The sequence below is a fragment of the Neofelis nebulosa genome, chromosome 4 (assembly GCF_028018385.1).
Source record: "Neofelis nebulosa isolate mNeoNeb1 chromosome 4, mNeoNeb1.pri, whole genome shotgun sequence".
NCBI classification, from domain to species: Eukaryota; Metazoa; Chordata; class Mammalia; order Carnivora; family Felidae; genus Neofelis; species Neofelis nebulosa.
This window is the reverse complement of record NC_080785.1, coordinates 109726718-109744769: the sequence shown is the minus strand read 5'-3', so window position 1 is coordinate 109744769 and position 18052 is coordinate 109726718. Positions and strand designations below refer to the sequence as shown.

At 46.9% G+C, this 18052-nt stretch overlaps 1 protein-coding gene across 11 annotated transcripts in view; it reads right to left on the bottom strand.

Moving 5' to 3' along the window:
- SLC41A3 (solute carrier family 41 member 3) overlaps window positions 1–18052 on the bottom strand; it is a 130601-nt gene that overhangs the window by 91814 nt on the left and 20735 nt on the right. For 9 of the 11 annotated variants that reach the window (XR_009260659.1, XR_009260658.1, XM_058725728.1 and 6 more), the window contains exon 2: window positions 15406–15692. Coding sequence is in view for 9 of the 11 variants with exons in the window: in XM_058725728.1 (XP_058581711.1) it covers window positions 15406–15660 (255 nt within the window). In the remaining 2 variants the exon portion in view is untranslated. The remainder of the gene's footprint in view (window positions 1–15405; window positions 15693–18052) is intronic. The other 2 variants (XM_058725730.1, XM_058725734.1) reach the window with 1 other exon arrangement.

The window sequence follows — 18052 nt, the reverse complement described above, 5'->3', positions numbered from 1 at the left end:
CAGTGCCCTGAGCCGCTGGCAGGATCCCCGAATGCCCCTCAGCCAAGGGCCAGAGCAAGCAAGGAACAAAGGCCAGTGTGACTCAGAGCCTCATGTGGGGCCTTGGCGAACTCCTGCTGTCTCTCCACCCCCTACAGATCAGGTTCTCCTCAGAGAGTAGCTGCTCTGTCATCCAGGACGTCCCTCAGCTAAGTCTCTCACAGTGACCTTGATAGCATCCAGCCTTCCAGCCTACACTGGCTTGGGCTAGACCCAGGGAGACAGAACCACATGAGGCCTGACCTTGGTGAGGGCCATAAAGAATCCTGCCCGCCTCTGCACACGCTCCCCAGTTGCTTCTACTCTTGGCAGACAAGGGCCTGGAGAAATCTCAGCCTAAAGGACCCACTCTTACAGCCCCCCTGAGGAGTTTCATGCCTCAAGGTTGAGAGGGCTGCAGGTACCCAAGAAAGAAGCCACATCCTGTGATCATCTTGACTTCAGAATCCAAGGGCTCTTGACCATATGAAGAAGCTATGTTCACAGAGGAAATGCAGCCCTCTTTACTCTCAAGGGCCCAGAAAACTGATAAACACACTTGCAGGGGCACCTGGGTGGCTCAGTCAGTTCAGTGTCTGACTTTGGCTCAGGTCATGATCTGATCAGGTCATGATCAGGTCTGTGAGTTCAGGTCTGTGAATTCAGGCCCGGTGTTGGGCTCTGTGTTGACAGCTCAGAGCCTGGAGCCTGCTTCTGATTCTGTGACTCCCTCTCTCTCTCTTCCCCTTCCCTGCTCATGCTCTGCCTCTCTCTCAAAAATAAACATAGGGGCACCTGGGTGTCTCACTCGGTTAAGTGTCTGAATTTGGCTCAGGTCATGATTTCGCAGTCTGAGTTCGGGACCTGCATTGGGCTGTGCTGACAGCTCAGAGCCTGGAGCCTACTTTGGATTCAGTGTTTACCTCTCTCTCTGCCCCTCTGCCACCTATGCTCAGTCTCTCTCTCAAACATAAAATAAACATAAAAAAATTTTTTTTAAAGATGCTTCTGAAGAGACTCCACTCTCATCCATTACAAAGGTTAGACCAGCCCTGATACCCAGCTTACTGCCCCCTTCCAGAGAGTAGGCTTGGATATCACCTTTGACTGCCAGCAAGTCTATTGTTGGGTGTGCACTGGGCATTCCACAGGTAGCAGGGATGGAATGTCAGGCATGAGGGTTGGCTGGAACAGGGATCAAGGTCACAGCCAGAAGAAGCCCAAGGCTGAAGGTCAGAAGCACACTCAACTACTGACCCTGTGGGACTTCTCCTGGACCATGCTCCTGATCTGAGCCTCAACTTCTGCTCCTGTTCCTAAACCAGGGCCCTCTTGGGCAACCTCCTGGTTCCCCTCTGTTGGATAGTCTATCCCACACTCAGGTCCCATCCCCTTAACCTGGAGTTCACAGTCTAGATCCTACTGACCTCCCCAGGCCTATCCACCTCTCTCCCAACTCCAGCCAAACTTCTCCAACAACTATTTTCCTCATGCCCCAAATATTCCTCTCTCTACATCTGTCCTCAAACAATTCATTTGCTCATTCATTCAATAGATATTTTTAAGCCCTTCCTTGGAGCCAGACATAATGAGCTCTAAACTTCTTGGACATTCTCCCATTGGGAGTTGGAGTTTCTGTCTCCTTCCTTCAACCTGTGACTGCTGGACCAGTAGAACACAGTGGAAGAGACACTGTGTCAGTCTGGTTCTTGAGAAACAGTCTCCGCTTCCCATCTCTTGAGATGCTCATACTTGAAACCCAGATACCATGCTATGAGAAAGCCCAAGTAGTCACACAGAAAGGCCACATATGACTGTTCCAGCTGAGGATCCAGGTGACAGCAGCAACTGTCATGTCATGTGAGTGAGCTAGCCTGGATTGGGTACAATGCTTGGCAAGCCACCCCAGCAGATGCTGCACACAGCAGACATCCATTCTCACAGAGCCCTATTCGAACTGTAGATTCATGATCAAACTGAATGACTAGCTTTAAACAAGCCACTAAATGTGGATGCAGTGTGTTGCATAGCAATAGATAATTGGGACATCTGGGGAACCTCATCTCCACCCTTTACTTTTCTCATCTCAGAGAAACTAACAATTTCCAAACCTCTCTCTAGTCCAGACCCCTCCCCTGAGCTTTCAGGCTCTGTGTAACCCCTGTATAACTCAATTAGTCTTTCACGTTTGTTCCTTCCAACTCCTCCCCCAAGCCTCTTGCCTCAATAAATGGTTCTGCCAGAAGCCCAAACTGCATTCTGACTGCCCATTCCCTGACCAACTCAACCCCACATCCAGTCTACCTGTCCCCATGTCTTCCCCTCCTCTCCAGCTCATGGACACCACCTTCGCCATAGCCCTTAACTACCTCCTAACCCTTTTGTCCACCAAAAGTAATACCTGCTCTTTAACATCTTACATTATGTCTTCAAGTCACCTGCTTGCCCAAATATCCTCAATAGCTGTCAACTCATTACCTGAGAGAGTTCAGATTTTGTGGCCAGACATTCAATGTCTCTCACAATTTGGGGGGGAAAGCATCCTTTTGAGCCCTCTTTCTGCCTAGTACATGATCATACACCGCATGCCTTAAAAGGAGCTTCCTGTGGACCCTCACATGGGCTGTGCCTATGTTCACACTATTCCCTCTGCATGTTCCATTTGCTGCTCAGGCCAAACTCTTGCCAAACCTCATGGCCAACTGAGGTGCCTTCTCATCTCTGAGGCCATTCCAGTGTCCTGGCCAGAGCCTAACATCTTCCCCAGAATTACCAAAGCTCTTTTTTGAACCTCTCTGAGGGAAGTCCACATATGCCTAATGACACAATGAAATGTACATACATCAACCCTCCCATCCCAAAGTGCACTCCTCTTGAGGTGGAGTCTGGTTGATTCATGGCCACAATCTTTCAGAGCAGGGGAAAGTATTCATTCACTTACTCCACAGATTAGTACTGAGGGCCTTATGTTTGCCAGACTCTTGGTCTAAGTGTTGTGGTACATCTGTTAGCTGAACAGCACATACTTAGAGCTTTTCAGTGTGGCAGATAATCATAAAAATGGAAATGTAATTATGACCTGTGATAAGTGTTCTGAAGGAAACCCAAGGAATGGGAGCAAGAAATGAGGATCAACCAACCATACACAGCACCCAACGACCTGCAAATGAAGGAATGAAGAAATGAATGAAAGATCTTCATTCCCTTGTGTACCCATCTGTGCCTCTCACTGCCCTTTCACACTGATTTCATGTTCAATCACCAAACTCTCAAAATATCTCTAGGATATCCAGCAGGAAGTAAACCAGTTTTGCAGATGAGAAAACAAAGGCCCTGAGAGGGGTTACCCAAGACCACACCCCAAGTCAGTATCAGAGGCAGGACTAAGACCCTCAGCTCCCAACTCTGGGGGCAGACTGCCTCCACCACCCTCCATGCTCTCTGTTCCACACCCTTCTCCTGTCTGATGCTGCCTGCATCTGTGGTTTGGGTTCCTGTGTTCAAACAAGAGTCTGAACCAGGAGGAGGCAGACACAAATGGCATATTTCAGAGAAAAGAGTTGAGAAGTTAATTGGTTTCAGACAGAAGCACTCTGGGCTGGGCTGGTTTCTCTGGACACTGACCACACGGCTCCCACAGAACTCAGCTGGAGGGACCCCCAACAAGCGATTGCTTTCTTCTGACTTCAACAACTCCTGTGATTTAGTTTTGAATGTGGTCAAACATCCTAATACAATGTATAATCATACACAGTGGGCCTTGAACCATTCTCATCAGTACAGAAGATATGGAAACAGACAATAATTTACATAATTCCATATAGAAAGAGATTTCTGATTAAGTTCTTAATTATTAAAAAATATTTCTAATTTCTGTTTAAAAAACCAAATGAGAAATTAAGATAAATGCACACACACATAATACATGTGTGTATGTATGTGATACGCAAGTAGTGAAGTTCAGAAGGATAGTCATCAAGATGCTAAGAGTGACTACCGTTGAGAAGCAGAATTTAAAATGACCTTTATTTTATAATGTTCTAACATTCTATTGTGATTACTTGCTTTTATAACCATCAAAACATAAACTGTCACCAAAAATAAATAAAAGATGTCATTACATGAGAAAGATTACTTTCCCATGCAACTTGAGAACAAAATACGTCAACATGGTTTACTGGGTCAGAATCCAGAAGATCAGGAATGTAATTTTAAAAACAGCTAGCACAGGAGAAAAGCTCAAAGACCTTGAACTAGATTCTGGGGCTGCACTGAGCAGCAGATGGAATCTGGGTCAAGCATTAGGTGGTTTCCTGGATGACCATGAACAAGGCCCTGCCCCTGTACAGGCCTCTAAACTCTAAACATGAGAGGTGGGACTGCATCAGTGGTTTTCAGTCTACTCTGCCATCAGAATGACCTGGGAGCTCCTGAAATGTGTAGCCCAAGCCCAAGCCCAGACCAAAGAATCAGGATCCCAAGGCCTGCGGCATGACCTACTCATCTATTCCAACCCCCTTGATTCTTTGGGAGTGTGTCTTTGGAGGACAATTAGGAAGGCCTGCAGAGGGTGGGCAGAGAGCGTTGGAAAGCACATCACCATTCCTGGCTTTCATTTCTGATTCTTCAGTGGGAACTGGGTGTCTTCCCAGAAGCACACCTTCTAAATGGACTCCTATTCCTTTCATGGTCATCTTGAGCCTGGGCTGGTTCTGAGCCAAAATGCCAATCTTAAAAGGCCTGAATTCTTCCTCATCCTGTTAAGGTCTCAGAGATCAAGCTGATTACATTCTCAATAATGGAGGGCTTCTTCTTTACTTCCCGCTTCTGATGTCGCTGGCAGAACCCACCCACAGGTGAAAACACAGAACCAGAGCACTCATGCCTACCTAGGGCTGGCTGTCTTCAAGCACTTTCTCCAAGCAGCTCCTTCATGTCACTCAGGCATTCTGGGACCTCCCTCTCCAAGGTTGAGACACAGCTGGCCTTCTTGCCTCATAGCTCTTTCTGCTAACACTGACTAATGCATCTGCTACCCTCCTTGCTTGACTGTGATGCTGTGAGAGTGGAGCCTGGCTCTTGTATCCCCCACAGGGTTCAGCATAGTGCTGGTCCTCTCTCCCCCACTGCTGACACACACGTGTTGCATTAATGAGTGAAAAAACAAATATATATAATCATAGAAACAAAGAAAAGAAGAAACCCAATCAGCCTTCTGTAGGTTGAGTGGTGTAAGGCCCTAAAATTATTATGATCTGCTGCCTTGACATGTGTTAAAACCAGGAAGGCCTCACAGGGTCTACCTGCAACTTCCCCTCCCCCTCTTCTCCAGTGGACAAGGTCCCCTAGTCAAGCAACGGTCCTTACCAAGGGGACCAGGCACAGTTCCCACTTATCCCTGAGTAGGGGGTTTTAGTTCCTGCCGGCCCACAGAATTATTCAAACAAGTCAATCACACCTTCCAATGAGAACTGGAGCAACTCATGCTATTGCTACTACAAAGCCTGCCTCCTGCAACCCCTCATGGTTCACTCTGCTTTCCAGTGCAACCCTGCGTGTCCCTGGGTGTGAGTTTGTGTGACCGATAAACTGTGATTTCCTCAGTCCAGTGTTGGGGTCATGTGTTTGGCCATCTCCATATGCTAGGGTGGAAACCCCTCCTTCACCAACAGAATAAGGAGAGGGTGATTGCAGCAGCTGGCATCACAAACAGGACTGCCCAGCCCTGATAGAAGACGCCTGGTCAGCCTTCACTGTAACTGCTCTTTGCTGCCTGACTAGCTCCTGACATGGTCAGTGCTGCCTGGGATGGAGCCACTAACTGCTGGCCAGCTTGTGCATTATTAGCCTGTTCCATGTCCCACTGTCTCTCCCGGGTAATGCCATCTCCTCCCATCACCAAGGCAAGAACTATTGCCAACTGGCCATAGCCCAGCAGGAGGCACCTCAGGGCAATCTGTATCTGGCAAGTGCTCTGTGGCACTCCTGCACCTAGTCTGAATTATAAATTAAACTGCCAAGATGGGACCCCATGGAACACCCCCCTCCACCCAGCTAAAAATAAAATAGTTAACACAGCCCAATGTAAGCTAACACAGGGCCTTCAAGGTTTGAAATTTATCATACAAGACCTACTTGGTGATTACCCCCACTGCTTCTCCTTTTAAAAGTCCAATTTGGCCTGCTCTTAAACCTGGAAAGAACCTGCCACAGGGTGAATGACTGCATCCTTCATGGTCTGGTTCCATCCACTGTGGCCCCATACACAACATCCAATGTAACTGAAATTACCGACTCCCCCTGATCAGCACCAGTAAGGATTTTGCTACTATAGATTGGGCTAATATTTTCTGTTCAATGCCTATTTCCATACCCTCTTAGGCGCAGGTGACCTTCAACTCTGAATGGACACAGTAGACTTTCCAAGTTACTCACGGGGTACCTCAACCAGCTCTGGCACGCACGGTCTTGCAGGCAACATCTTAACTGCATGCACCTTTCTCAAGGAGCACAGGTCTAAAGTTACATTATGATGTCCTCCTCCAGGGAGACTCATGTGACACATTCACTAAAGGCAAAACACTCAGAAGCTCACAAAGAGAGGATGGGCCATTACTCCACATGTGGGGCAAAGCCAGACACCTTGGCAAATTCCTAAAAATTATTTTGGTAAACCGAGGGCAACTCCATTCTTGACACTATCAGAAAACAGCCATTGACTCTCAGCACCCACACTGTTAATAAACTGTTCATAGAAGCCCAACACCTTGTAGTCCTTTTTGAATTCTGGAGGCAACACAGTCCTCCTCTGCACATTTGACTTAGTCCATTTATGCTGTCACTTGCAAAGGAGGCTGTTTTAAACAGATACCTCCAACAAAAGGCTCTAGAATCTGTCCAAATTAAAGTCAACAGGCATTGCTATCAGTGCCCTCAAAAATTCCTTCACTGACAAAGCATTAGCAACCTCCTCTTATGCTTCTTGGAGTCCTGGACCACACACCTATAATGGATCTATGTTGCCCAAGAAGCCCTTGGGTGCAAGAAAATACCCTCCTTGCCTAACTTTACACCAACTGAGCAGCAACTGCTGGCTACATACTGGGCTCTCCTGGAAAGGGAGGCTCTCACAGACCCTGGCCTGTGACCCTCCCTATGCAGCAGCCCACTGAGCCTTGGGAGGCATAGCTACTGAGGACTCAATACAGGATAGAGCCAAACTTGGACTCTCTGGCATATGCCACTACAGAAGGATGCCTCCTCTGTCCTTCCTTAGTCCCTTGCCAGATGCTACCATACCAGAGGAGGTCACCCCTCCCCCAGTCCCCTTGGCTATGTAGGGAGCCCCCTTGACATTAACCTAGTGAACAGCAATGGACTTTGTATACTTTATGGGTGGTATGACCACCATACTACATCATGGAGCTCAGTGGAATGTTTATGTCCCTGATAAAGGAAACAACTCACCCAACAGTCAGCAAAAGTGGCCAAATTTAGGCTGCCATTTTAGCACTGGATGCTCTGGCCAGAAAATGGTTCCATCTGCAACTTTTTACAAACTCTTGGGCCACTGCCTAGGAGCTGTTCCAAAACTTTTACGCTAAGGAACTAGGGCACTCTTGCCTCAGAGACACCCAAAATATAGGTCAAAATCACAGATGTCTTCACATGCACTAAGGCCACAATACAAGGCCTCACCAGGACACTGCTTGTCCTCCTTATTTTCCAACATTACAGGTCGTGGCCAGCCCTCATTTTGCTTCTGAGGACACACAGTGCTAGCTCTACAAGAAGGACTCAATAAACTCCCACCTCCTCTGCAGACCCTGAGCAGCCAGAAGAATTGAGAGGCACAGTGGTCTCCTCAAACTTAAGCTATAAGGTGAAAAATAAGCCCCAGTGGAGGTTGGAGGTTGATTAATGTGGTATTGTTTGATTGAGTTTTTTCTTATTTTTTTTTTTCTTGAGAGAGAGAGAAAAGAAGAAGAAGAAGAAGAAGAAGAAGAAGAAGAAGAAGAAGAAGAAGAAGAAGAAGAAAGGAGGAGGAGGAAGGGCTGAGGGAGGGAGAATCCCAAGCAGGCTCCACACTCAGCGCAGAGCCCAACATGGGGCTTGATCCCACATTCTGGGATCATGACCTGAGCTGAAATCAAGAGCTGGACGCTCTTAACTGACTGAGCCAGCCATGCACCCCTGGCACTGATTTTAATCGGATTTGTGCTCCTGGGGATACATGCTATCTGCACCCCAACACAAGCCCCTCCACTACCTTTATTGGCTGCAATGGGGAACCCTTATAAGTTCACCAGGGGGCCCTCTCCCTCCAGGTCAAGAGACTGCTTCACTTGCTGGGGGGGTGAGGGGGTTCTTTACCTGCTCCCTAGAAGTCCCAGTCATCACCACGATTTAAGTTGGTGTCACGGCATCATGGGGTCAATGTGGTATGAGGCCTAAAACTAGCAGTATTATGTGTTGTTACATGGGGGGAAAGCAGGAAGGCCATGAGGAACCTAACCATAAGTTCCACCCCACTCTGTTCCCACAACCCTTCCTATCCCTGAGGAGCGGGCTCTGTCTGCTTCCCTGCCGGCCTGTGAAGGAGCCAGGCACACCCTTCTTCAGAAACAGGGGTGGTGGAGGGTTCCCCCACCGATAGCACACAGTGTTCCCCAAGCCCATGCAGGCTCACTCTGCTCCCAAGCGCTCCTTTCTGAGGGCCCTTCACAGCATCTGCTGTCCCCCTCTCAGGTTAGGAGTATATGTAATAACTAATGACCTGCTATATTTCTCAAGTCCAAGGCCGGATGCCCTATATTCGACCATCCCCACAGCTCAACGATGGGAATCTATCCCTCATCAAGGCTGGCCTCATACCCTGTGGCACTCAGTCCAGGCTTCACTCCCTTCCCTCACATAACTCTCCATGCCCTTGCTTCTCCCCTCCCATCAGCCCCTTGCCATCCTACCTTTCTAGAGGGCTCCGTGTCTTTGCTAAGGCACCATCACTGCCAGACCCTTCTTCCTCTTTACCCCCACTCCACCTCCATGGGGCCCACGGTTCCTGACCACTCTGCAAACCAGCATGATGTCTGTGGACCACCAGTTTGAATTTCTGCTACATGTAATACAAAGAGATCAGATTCATCACAAAGAATGGGGTTCTTTCTTCTTCCTATATACACATTCCCAAAACCCTGTCATATATGCTGCCCTGTGTGGGCACCCAGGGGGCTGGAGCTCTGTTTCTAAGGAGGACACTGGCATAGAGCCTTAAAAGAAAGAGTATTAATCTCACTACATACACAAACAAAAATAAATAAAAAATAAACATATGCACAACAAAAACCATCAAAAGCAAAGTCAACAAATAGAAAAATGAGAAACATATTTATAATCCATATCACAATTAAAAGGTCAATTCCCCTAATATATAAGAAGCCCTCAGGTGCCAGTAAAAGGATAACCACTCCATAACAATACAGGCAAAGAATAGAAGCAAACATCCAAAGATATTCAACTTCACTTGCTAATGTAAGAAATACAAATTGCACTACCCAGCAGGCAGCCCTGGAGAATGATCTCTAAGGATCCCTGCCTCCTCTACTGACACTGGGTATAATCCCTTCCCCTGAAATGCGGGCTGAACTCAGTGAGTTGCTTCCAGCCAAGATAAGAAAGATGTTGCTTCTGTGGTAAGATTTACAAAAGGTGGTTTCTGTCTTGCTAGCGGACTCTATTTCCTTCTCAGACTGCATGCTTTGATGATGCTGCCATGTTGGAGATGTCCAGTGAGGAAAGAACTGAAGGTGGCCTCTGGGTAACATCCAGCGAGGAACTGAGGCCCTCAGTCCAACAACCTGCTGGGAGCTGAATCCCTCCCACAGCCTATGAGCGCCCTGGGATGATGCCACAGCTGTGGCTGACGTCTGGACAGCAGCTTCCTGAGAGATATGGAAGCAGAAAACCTAGGTCTCCTGGATTCTTGGCCCATGGCAGCCATGAGGTAATCAGTGAGTACCATTTTAAGCTGCTAAATTTGGGGATGACATGTTTCATAGTGATAGAAGCTAATACATTGTACAAGGAAATGCAATTTTCCATCTATCAGATTGTTAAAGATCACAGAGTTTGAAAATAAACTATGTTGCTAAGTATTGGCAAGCAGGCATCTCCCTATGGTGCTGGAGGAAGTATAATTGGTCCCACCCCAAGGGTAGGTGATTCGGTGATATATCTATCAAATGCATGATGTTTTGACCCAGCACTTGTACTTGCAACATGTACCCTACTCATGTACTCCAGCATGTAGCAAACATCAAGATTATTCACTGCAAGGGCCTGTAGGGGGCTCAGTAGGTAGTCATCCTGACTCCTGAGTTTGGCTCAGGTCTTGATATCATGGTTCAGGAGTTCAAGCCCCAAGTCAGGCTCTGTGCTGAGCGTAGAGGCTGCTTGGGGTTCTCTGTCTCCCTCACTGCCCCTCCCCTGCTCTCTCTCTAAATAAACAAACAAATTTAAAAAGAAAGATTATTCACTGCAGCTTTCATTAGTAAGACTATTTTAAGGTGTTGTTATGAGCTGAATCATGCACCCCTCCCCCCAACTGCAGTCTTAACCCCCAGCACCTCAGAATGTGACTGTATTTGGAGACAAGGCCTTTAAAGTGGTATTGTATTAAAATGAGGTCACAAGGGTAGGCCTTAACCCAATATGACTGGTGTCCTTACAAGAAAAGGAAATTTGAATATAGACATGCACAGAGGAACAACCATGTAAAGAGACACGGAGAAGGTGGCCATCTGCACGCCTCACAGAGAGGCCTCGGAAGAAAGCAGCCCTGAGGACACCTTGATTTTGGACTTCTGGCTTCCAGAACTGAGAGAAAATAAGTCTCTGTTGTTTAAGCTGCCCGATCTATGGTCCTTTGATATGGCTGCCCTAGCAAACTAATAATTAAGTTTAAAAACACATCAGAAAAGAAATGGTTAAATAAATTCTGGTATATTTGTATAATGGAATACTGAACAACCATTTCTAAAAAAGGAAACCTCTAATGTATCTATAAAGAATATTGTAAGGTGAATATATTGTGTAGTGAATATACTGTATAGCTATACTGTGAGGTGAAAACACCAAAAGTCAAGAGTTTGTATATGCCAAAACTTGAAAAAAAAGAGTGAGCAAAATATACAGAGACAGATGAACAGATATAGATATTTGTTTGTACGTGCATAAAATATCTTTAGGAGAAAACAAAACCAACTGGGGCCCAGTGGCTGCCTTGGTATAGACTGGGGACCTTGTCCCTGTGCATATTCGTGAACCTTTTACATTCTGAACCACAGCCTCTTTTCTCAGGGAGTTCACATTCAAGCCAGGGAGAGCATCAGATCCTGCACATGGTAAAAGGAAATGGCAAATATCCCAACATCTATAGAAGGTGACATGCTGGTGAGGCTAGCACCTCAAGAAAGGCTCCATGTAAGGCTGTCCATGTGAAACGGGGTGGGAGGGATGATGGGAGACCTCTTCCCTCAGGGTTGGTGGGAAAGAAGGCACAGGGAGAGGGCAGTCTAAGTGAGGCTGGGGGTTACCACACAGCTGACTAAAGCCAGCACCACTGGACAGAGCGGACAGAGGTCTGTCCAGTAGTGCTGGCTTTAGTCAGCTGAGCCAGTGTGGCACCACTGACTGTTTTCACCTTCCCGACAGAACCAACTGTACACAGGAACCCATCCACAGGGCAGGGGACCTTCTCCTCTTCTCAGCTCAATCAAGCCAAGCCAATCATGGCCATTCCATTCTCTTTCCCAATTTTTGGTTTTGAAATAGGACATGCTCAAATCTGCCAATGAGAAGTTGAACAGTTGTGTTGGGGATAACCAGGAAAGGTTCCCTGTGCTTAAGAAGGAGGAACCAGGCATAACTGGTGGCTCAGTCGGTTAAGCTTCTGACTCTTAGTTTCAGCTCAGGTTATGATCTCACAGTTTGTGGGACGGAGCCTCACATTGGGCTCTGCACTGACAGCGAGGAGCTTGCTTGTGATTCTCTCTCTCTCTCTGTCTCTCTCTCTCTGTCTCTCTCTCTCCTTCTCTCTTCCCCTCCCTGCTCACTCTCTCTTTCCCTCAAAATAAATAAATAAACTTTGGAAATGAGTAAGAAAAAGGAGAAGGAACCAGAGCAGAAGACCGATTTTTCTCCCTCTGGATATGATGGGGCTGTAAGGCAAAGCCAACTTTGGCTGCTGACTTGGCAGGAACTTGGAAAGATCCTGGTTCCTTGGAGTCATTGTGGGCCGGTTATGGTAATACTTTCCAAGCCTGGAATTACCCATCTTGGAAATTCCATTTTGGGAGATGACAGACTTCCTTCTTATTTAATCTACTACAGGTGTTTTTTCTGGTATGTGTGGCTGAAACCATCCTAACTGATACAGCCAAGGTGAGCTCAGGATGTCTGGATGCCAGTTTGCGGAGTTTGGATTTTATTCCACAGTCAGTAGAGAAATCAACAGAGGTTTTAAAATTCAGATCTGCAAGGCACCTGGGTGGCTCAGATAGTTAAGCTTCTGACTCTTGATTTTGGCTCGGGTCATGATCTCATGATTCATGGGTTCAGCCCTGCATCGGGCTCTGTGCTGACAGTGTGGAGCCTGCTTGGGATTCTGTCTCTCATTCTCTCTCTCTCTCTCTCTGCAAACATGCAGGTCTCTTTGTCCCTCCCCTGCTTGCTCTCTCAAAAAAGAAACTTAAGAAAATAAAAATAATAAAAATAAAATTCAGATCTGCATCATGGAGTTCCCCCTGAGATGGCAGTTAGGCCATGACCTTCATGTGGATCCAACAAACACATGAAAAAAACTGTAGAATGGGTATTTCTGCCTAATTTTATCCTCTTGAATTGTTGCACTGACAGAATATCAATGACAACAGGAGTTAACAGCAGTTAACCTTCACTGCCTAGTGCCAGGCCCTGTAACTTCCACTTCACAGACCTCGTAACAAACTTCGGGGCTCATTTCTAATATACAGAAGAGAAAACAGGGGAACAAAGAGCAACTTGTGTAAGTAACAAAAGTCGGACTCAAACCCAGTTAGACTAGCTCCAGAGTCTGGACTCTCAAGCAATTCAGCTCACTATTATACTGACTCTCCCTATATAATCTATAAACCTGTGTGTATACACTCTAAACCAATGTGTGTATGTTTAGGGGGTTGATATATATGGATGTATATATAAATATATAAGTGTGAGGTGTGTGTGTGTGTGTGTGTGTGTGTGTGTGTGTGTGTCTGTATAGGGGTACATGCCCCAGTGACACCATATTGACAGAACATTCAATAAAATAGGCATCTTGCAAATCAGTGGTATTGAGAATGGACTGCAGGGAACAGCACCTGAAGTAAGTAGGGCGGTGAGGAGGCTGGGACACTGAGGTGCTCCAGAGGCTACCGCAGTGCTGACTAACCATGTCAAGAAAAATGTGGACTAGGTCACCAGGAAAAAGGAGAGGGCTGAGGGGTCTGGAGGGCACAGAGAGACCAAACATGCAGGCAGGGACTGAATCAGACTGGGATAGGCGCTCTGGTTTAAGAGACAGCCATCCTGGGGCTGGGCAAGGTCCAGGTGGATTCTGGGAGTGAGCTGGTGGTCACTGGTGTTGTGACGTCATGAGGAACTAGACAGCTGGGTACTGGAAGGGTCTTTGAGAACTCCAGACTGGAGCAGGGCTAGGCAGGTGGTGGAATGCAGTGGGATGGTGGGGACTGTGGCAAATCAGAGAACATGGCTGCCTAGAGGCAGCTGCAGCCGTCCACTGTGCAGTGAGAGAAAGTGGGGCCAATTATGCGAGAGTTGCCAAGTTTCAAGACAAAACAGAAATTCAGACTTTTACATAAAATCTCTTGATTTTAGTGTTAGTTTAAAAAGAATTTAGGGGCGCCCGGGTGGCTGTCTGTTAAGCATTCAACTTCAGCTCAGGTCATGATCTTGTGGTCCGTAAGTTTGAGCCCCATGACGGGGCTCTGTGCTGAGAGCTCAGAGCCTGCAGCCTGCTTCAGGTTCTGCGTCTCCCTCTCTCTCTCTGCCCCTCCCCTACTCACACCGTCTCTAAAATAAAAAAAACATTAAAAAAAATTTAGGGGTAGGTGACTCAGGCAGTTAAGCATCCAACTCTTGATTTCAGCTCAGATCATGATCTCATGGTTAATAGGTTCAAGCCCCACATCAGGCTCTGAGCTGACAGTAGGAAGCCTGCTTGGGATTCTTTCTCTCTCTATGCCCCTCCCCACTTGCTATTTCTCGCTCTCAAAATAAATAAATAAACTTAAAAAACACTTTTTAAAAATTTAAACCACCAGTCTTACTGCTAAGTGGTAGAACTGGGACTTAAATCCATGAGGGGCAGGGCCTAGGTTACCAGACACAGAGCCCCTGGAGCACTGAGTGAGGCACAGGCCAGGAACTGTTGCACAGATCAGCCCTGCTTCTCCCAGTCTGCCTCACCCTAGACAGCCTTTGATCTCCGCTGACTGCTAACTACTAGGAGAGATCTAGCCAGTTATGACTTAGAATATTCTTAGGGACTATACCTTTCCAGGAAGGACTTCTGAAGACCACACTGATAAAAGGAATGACAGTGTGGCCAGTCATGACTTAGAATATTCTTAGGTACTATGCCCTTCCAGGGAGGACTTCTGAGACCATACCAATGAAAGGAATGACAGTAGAAGAACAAGAAAGTCAGGGTACATTGGTAACTTTTTTGTCTGATGGGTAACTCCCAGTTCCTCACTCTGTGGCATTTCGGTAAGGCTGCAAATCAAGGCACCCTGCCTCCCCTCCAAGAGTGATGACAATGTAGTCAGCGAGCCAGAGAATGTTCTCCCTCAGGGAACAGGAACTGGAACAGGAGTGGACACCTGACATCAGCATCAATTTTTAGAGACTGATGTGGACATTGACAAAGAAGTCTCTCTTTTTTCTAAGAACGCATGTATTAAGTTGAAATTAAATGCCAAGGGCCATCTTCCCCTCTATGTATAGAATCCTACCTGAAAATAAATCATAGATGAGTGTCAGAGAAAAAGCCAGCATCCTGCTAATCATTTAAGCACCTAGATCATGCCATGCCTGAAATCTAACCCCTTACATATTTCAATTATATGACCTAATAAATTGTCTTTTTAAAGCTTAACCTGGGTTAATTTTAGTCTCTGCCACCAGTAAATAAAAGAATCTTTCTCAATTTATAGAAAAATGGTATTTAAGGAGAGGACGTCCTGTCCCTTGTCCCTCAAGCTGGATTCAAAGTGTAAAGGCCTACTCTTCAGGTATGGCATTCAACAGTGCCCCCAACACCACCATTCCCATTTATTTCCCTCTTACCTGGAAATAGTTCAAAAGCATACCAGCCCCAGACAGTCCCAGTCCTGCAAACATGAAGGGCACCATCACCTGAAGGCCAATGGACAAGGCAGTCTCCCTGCTGAACTCAGACCCCAGTGGTTTAGAGACCACCCTGTGGCTCTCAGACACACTCGGAAGTCCATCTTCTGAGGCTCCAGAGAGTCTTCCAGGGCTGAAGGCGTGTGGCAGAGCCAGCTCCTCTGGCTTCCGCTGTCGGGTCTCTGTCCCATCCATGTGAGCAGAGCTGAGCCCCTGGCAGCCTTAACCTGGGAGACACAAAGCAATAGTGGTTGATCAGAGGAGTTCCTGACCCCCATAGGACTGATACCCTGTAAGCCCTCAGGCCCTTCTGTCCAGCAGAGGCTGGCATCATTCTACCCAATCAATAGCCCCTCGCTCAGGGACTGCTCCACACGGTCTCCTGCAATCCCAATTTAAACAGTTTTTATTTAATATGCACGTTTGAGAAAAATAAAATATCACAGAAGAGAGCACTCAATATTTACGAATTTGAGTTAGCAAAACTGGTGGTATAGGTGGAGGAAAATTCTTTCCTCCAGAGAAGAACAAGATACCTAGCAAAAAATGTCAGAATCCAGTTTTTCAGAACTCTGGAAATTCACCAAAGGCTTGGAGCAATGCAGGAGTATTTATTTTAGTATATGTGCTGCCGAAGCGAGCACGAGGAGTATTTATTTAAAAAAAAAATGCTGAATCCTCAGCAAGAACAGCCACATTGTTGTGTCCATGGTGTTTGTGATATTTTTACTGTGCCTTAGTCCCACCCCCTGCTCTGCAGCTCTGCAGCACCCTTAAAAACCAACAGCGTGGAAAGAGCAGAATGGGCTGGAGCTCTTTCAAAGCCTCATTCTCAAAGGACTATCACTATTTGACCTATCAGGTGGTTCACCGCAAAATGCCACTTACAGACTCTGTATTTCACCTGACAGTAAAAAATTTTTTTTTAACATTTCTTTATTTTTGAGAGACAGAGTGCGAATAGGGGGAGGGACAGAGAGAGGGAGACAGACCCGAAGCAGGCTCCATGCTGTCAGCACAGCACCTGACTCGGGGCTTGAACCCATGAACTGTGAGATCATGACCTGAGCCCAGGTCAACAGCTCAACCAACTAACCCACCCAGGTGCCCCTCACCTGACTTATAAAATTCACATAGTGTAAAAAACCTTTTCCCTGGGGGATATTTGTTGAAAACAATTATAAGCACTTCAAGCTGCCTAAGGCAGTGGGTAATAGCTGGGGTAAATAATACAGAAACCAAAAGCCTAAAAGGAAATGCTGGGGAATGAGATGCCTAAATTCTGAAAAGTTCCTAAAAATCCTGGGAATCTAGAAGGCCACTCATGGTGAGCTGGGCATATGCTCAGGAAAGAGCTGAGAAGGCTTGAAGCTCTAACCCCCAGCTGATCTGGAGGCTCTGCATAAGCAGATGTGAAGACTAAGGCAGGGCTGTGAACGACAGCACTATGTACTGAAGGTGTGCCCCAACATGCACACAGAACCTCCAGGCAAAGACTGGGGGATTCATCACTTCCACACACGGCATTCAAGGAAATCTCTAACCAAGCATTACCTGACCACAGAGCAGAGTCCTCAGGAGCTAAGTACAACACAGAATACAAACCAAAGAAGTCATTTAGAAAGGTCGCTAAACCAACAACAGCTACAGAAAGCAGCAATAACAGACCCTCAAAAAGACACTGGCCCCTGAGATCTCCAGCCCTGCTCCAGCCACACCCTGGAAGTTGGCTGGCCTGCACAAGACAGAAGCTTGAGGAATCAACACGTGGACCGAGCCCAGGGGTTTGGATGCAACTCTGCCAGCCCTTGACCCTCACTGGTGTCATAGCCCTCATCTAACTTCTTACTGTTGGGCTGATAGAGACTGCACCAACAAGCTGGACATGGGACAAAAGATGCATGCTGGATCTCACATACCTCCTCTGGATGGGAGGACTATTAAGCATTGCCTGTATATTATGATAACCTCTCTCACCCTTACAACTGTTGCTTACCCACTTTGCCCCCAGAATTGTTATATGGCAATAAGGGAGTCAAGAGCGTTCAGCGCCTTCACCTCCCTCCACAAAGATTGCTACAAGGGAAAAACACCCACTCTCTGTCAGTTACCTGGTGCCTCAAGGACTAAGTATTGGACTGTAGAGATAACCCAAAATGTCAGGCCCATGTCACAACAAGGGCCTCCAGAGAGGGAAGCTTGCTACATTTACCTTCCTCAATGGAGGAATCTCGGGCAGGGAAGGGATACAGGACAGGGCCCTTCAAAAGGTTATAAAGGATACCCAGAACGGGGTAATATAAGCCATAAAGGTGACCACTCCACCGGCAGCCTACCAGGGTTTGAGCCTTTCAGCCCTCAATCAGATGCTTACCAATTTCCCACTCCAACATTGGACTAACACTACCTTACCAGTCCTCCATAAAATACATAATCACACCCAAACCTGCTGGATGTGCTTCCCCTCAGCAGGAGGGCTTACTTAGCCACTCCTATCCCTTTTACCTAGGAAGCTCCTGAAAATCTCAAAACCAACATTTCTGTCTTAATTGGACCCCTGGCCACTGGGATCCATCTCACAAATGCC